Source organism: Myxine glutinosa, chromosome 5 (assembly GCF_964187855.1).
Source record: "Myxine glutinosa chromosome 5, kmMyxGlut1.1, whole genome shotgun sequence".
Taxonomy (NCBI): Eukaryota; Metazoa; Chordata; class Myxini; order Myxiniformes; family Myxinidae; genus Myxine; species Myxine glutinosa.
Window position 1 is genome coordinate 61,054,331 of NC_136265.1, and position 4,685 is coordinate 61,059,015.

The 4,685-nt window shown below is 38.5% G+C and overlaps 1 protein-coding gene across 1 annotated transcript; it reads left to right on the forward strand.

Annotated features, from left to right (window-relative positions):
• Positions 1 to 2,201: 2,201 nt before the first annotated feature.
• On the forward strand, positions 2,202 to 3,935 carry LOC137428584 (uncharacterized). Its single transcript, XM_078777310.1, has 3 exons — positions 2,202 to 2,292; positions 2,464 to 2,937; positions 3,040 to 3,935. Exons 1-3 carry the CDS (start codon positions 2,202 to 2,204, stop codon positions 3,933 to 3,935), a joined length of 1,461 nt encoding a protein of 486 aa, XP_078633436.1.
• Positions 3,936 to 4,685: the final 750 nt, after the last annotated feature.

Here is a 4,685-nt window from a genome sequence, read left to right on the forward strand (position 1 = left end):
AAGAAGAAGAAAAAGGTGTTATAAAATATGACGGAATACATAACTTGAGGGGAAAGTGTAAACATTGAAGGTTAATGAGTGAAAACTATCTGGGGAAATGGGGGAGAAACACGTGGTCGAAGAACGAACGAACGAATAAGAATGAATAAACGAATGAGAACAGAGAAGGAAATGTTTTTTTTTTTTTTTTTTTTTTTTTTTTTTTTTTTTTTGAGTTGAGATTTACACAAGGAAGTAGGCTATGGGTGAAAAGACTGGGAATACAGAGAACGAAAGTTATTGGATCACAAACGACGGACCACTGAGAGAAAAAACAAAGCCTCAAGGTTGTACAGTGCACACTGTACAAGGCCTTGCTCGCGACACGGCAAACAGACGATCAATTTATGAAAGATAAACACCGAGAAACAACCAAAGTTGCACACAATAACTTCACACACCGAAAGATAAATACAGTTTCGACAAAATACAATTGTGAACAGACTTAACTTCGAAAAACGTGGAGACTGTGTGGAGCTTCGAAAATCCCTGCCGCCGTCTCCAAGATCTCGCGAGATCCAAGATCTCTTGGTTCAATAATTCCTGCTCTGTGGCCATTCTTGCAAGGGCTGCGCATATTGGACATGGAAAAACTCTTCTTCCTCCGGCTCGCATTCAGCTTTCATATCTGCCAGAAATCAAAGCAAACATGTTATTCGTGAGGCAAAGCATTCCTTATCCAAAAGAAGTGTGACAACCTCTCATCTTCTTCCACTAATAGATATTTCTGTTCCTTAGTTAGAAGTATCTCCAACAACTTATATCACTCTACCTTTCCTTCGCTTTTCCTTTTCAATGATATTGTCACGGTCTCTCCATCTGATAAAGCAATTCTTTTTGGTTCTCTTTTCTCCTCTAATTCCACACTGGATAAATCTAACATTTCATCTCCCTCTGATGCAATCTCCCTCTCCAAACACTATGCACCTCCCTATAAGGTTAAGTGTAATGCTTCTAAAACTCAATTTATTCCCATCTCTCTCTAAAACTCCTCTCAACTCTCCAATCTCCTTTGAAAACTGCAGAATTACACCATGCGATTCAATAAACCTACTAGGTATTACCCCAACATCACATTTATCCTGGAATCCACACATTTCACAAATATTGTCTGCCTCAAAGAAACTGAGTCCTGTTCAGATGTCGAAGATTCTTCTCCTCTCAACAGTTGCTTCAAATATATAAAGGATTGATTTGTCCTTGTATGGAGTCCTGCTCTCACATCTTGGGTGGTTCTAGCTCCACATATTTACTGGACAGAATTGAATCCAAAGTAATCCAACTTCTCAACTCTCCCAATCTGACCTCAAAACTCGACCCGCTTGAAATTCGCCACAAAGTTGGTTCGCTTTCTCTTTTCTACAAATATTACTTCAATTTCTGCTCCCAATAACTTGCTGCTTATGTACCTCCGCCATTAGCGTGACCACAGAATACTTCACAAGCCACTACATCGCATGATTATTGTGTGGCCATTGGCAACTCAAGGGTGGGCCGTTATGATGTTTGTTTCTTCCCTACCACTGCCAAACTCCAGAACCCTTTACCTTCTCATGACTTTCCAAACACTTATGACTTTGCCCTTTTCAAAAAGCGGATTTTTTTCTTCCTCAAAAACTCTAAGACTATTCTCTCTTTCTTCACTTTTCTATCAGTGCAGCTCTTTTATTCAAGGCCTGACCTCGATGAGGACTATATAGTCTGTGACTGGAGCCTTCAACATAAAAAATAGGCTTTTGTTACCATGATAACTTGAGAACAGCTGAAGGAAAGTAAGTCAAACTTGGTACAAATATGTATAATGATGCAAAGATGAACAGACTAGATTATGAAGTCTTAAGTGGTCAATGGTCAGAGGTCCCAGTTTGGTAAAAATCGGAGGTAACAACCAAGTTAGTTATTGGGAAGGTTTTAATTTCTGCCACTTATGGAATGCTCCATATGTTGGCTCCATCTTGTCACAGATGAGTACAGACATAGGACTATTTTAGATCGAAATAGAATACATTATGCATTTTGATTTTTGTTGTTGCATGTTTCACAGCAATAGTGATTTGTTGTTGCTTTGCTGAATTGTCTTTGCAGAGAATCAATCGAAAATGGTTTCTTGTTCTAAGTCAAGTTCCCAGTTGTTTGACAAAGAATATTCTTTCAATCAGAACATGACACAGTCTTCTTGTCAGGAAGTCAACAAATATAACCAAAAACTGACCAAGAACAACAAGTGCATTACAACATTCAAGAAAATTGAAGGCAATGAGAAGCCGCACAGATGTTCTGGTTCCAAGAAAATATTTAGCTCATTAAAATCTCTGAAGAGATGTCAAGCATTACACAAACATGAGATGTCATGCAAGTGTACTTTATGTAGCAAGGAATTTAATTGTTTATCATCATTGAATTATCATCTCCGAACACACACAGGACAGAAGCCGTATAAATGTTCTGTGTGCAGCAAGGATTTTACTTCTTCATCATATTTATATGCACATCAAAGAATACACACCGGGGAGAAGCCCTACACATGTTCTGAATGCAACAAGAGTTTTACTTGTTCATCAAATTTATGTCGACATAAAACAATACATACAGGAGAGACGCCCTTCAAGTGTTCCGAATGCAATAAGGGTTTTGCCTTCTCATCAAATTTATCTCGACATAAAAAAATACACACAGGTGAGACCCCCTTCAAGTGCTCTTTGTGCAGCAAGGCGTTTGCTCTTGCTTCACGTTTGAGAATACATCAAACCATACACACGGGAGAGAAACCTTTCAAGTGTACTGTGTGCAGCAAGGCATTTGATCGCTCTTCAAGTTTATCTCGACATCAAACGGTGCACTCAGGAGAGAAGGCTTTCAAGTGTACTGTGTGCAACAAGGCATTTGCTCGCTCTTCAAGTTTATGCCTACATCAAAAAGTCCATACAAGAGAGAAGAATGACCAACGAGAGAAGGCTTTCAAGTGTTCTCTTTGTGTCAAGGCGTATGGTTCTAAATCAGCATTATTTCACCATGAAAAACTACACACAGGAGAGAAGCCCTACAAGTGTTATCTGTGCATCAAAGCATTTCTTTATCAATCGAAGTTGAAGGAGCATCAAAGAATCCACACACAAGAGAAGCTTTGCGTGTGCATTGTATGTAAAAAGCCATTCGCTGATCTCTCACAATTAAAGATTCATCAAAGAATACACACAGGAGAAAAGCCATATAAATGTTCCCTTTGCACCAAGGCGTTTACTTCTTCATCATATTTACATCATCATCAAAAGGTACACATGGGCGAGAAGAAGAAACCATTCAAGTGTTCTGTTTGCAATAAGGATTTTACCCATATCACGCCATTGAAAATACATCAAAGAATACACACAGGAGAGAAACCATATAAGTGTTCACAATGCGGGAAGGCATTTAATCAGTCAGCAATTTTATATAGACATAAAAGAATCCACACGGGAGAGAAACCATTTAAACCATTTAAGTGTTCTGTGTGCAGCAAGGTATTTGCTTATTCATCAACTTTATGTAAACATCAGAAAATCCATTCAGGAGAGAAACCCTACAAGAGTTCTGTCTTCAACAAGAACTTTGCCTCAACATCATATTTATACACACATCAAAGAATACACTTGGGGGAGAAACACTACAAGTGTTCCATTTGCTCCAAGGCCTTAATTTCTTCATCATCTTTATATTATCATCAAAAAATACATACAGGTGAGAAGCCCTTCAAATGTAGTGTGTGCAACAAAGCTTTTAATCGTTCATCAACGTTATATCGACATCGAAGAACGCACACCGGTGAGAAACCTTATAGGTGTTCCGTTTGTTCCAAGGCCTTTACTCGTTCATCAACTTTATCTCAACATAAAAGAATACATACCGGGGAGAAATGAGCAAGGAATCGATGAACAAGAACACGGATACAATTTAACTTGCCACAGAAAAATGACCAAATAACCTAGAAAGGTGATACATTTACTGTGCATGGATGATCTAAAACTCTTCTCACCGAATGATATCAAATTTGTAGATCAACTCTATCTAGTAAATCGCTACTCGGAGGACATTCAAATGGAATTTGGTCTTGACAAATGTGCCAAATGCATATTTCTATGTGGTACACCAAAAATAATGCACAATATCTCAATCGATGAAAGTACAACAATGCAGGAAGTAGAAAATGAAGCCTCCTGCAAATACCTCGGAATAGAAGAATGTCCCTAGGTCAACACAAAAAAAATGCGTGAAATAACTAGATGGTATTTATAGATTCGGCTGAAAAAAATATATTGCCGGTCTCTGGTCAGACCAAAGTTCCAGAATTGATGCGGCGATGCGGTTTTTTTTTCTTTTCTTTTTTTGAAAAGCATGGATTGCACAAATAAAGGTGTTGTTTTTTGTGTCCTCATGCCTTGTGGTCTGGTCCTCCTCATCTGCCGTGGTGCCGTCCAGAGAGAAATTAAAGACAGCCAATGGGACTGGTAGGCCTTTTTGTAAATAATGAACACAAGCTTAAGTTATTTTAAAATGTATTTATTCTGAAAATCATTAAGTTCTTCAAGCATATTGTAGACTGCCATTTCGTTCTCGAGATCGCCTCGCCGTACCGTCAAACATTCCAATGCGTCGATCGCGTCAACACT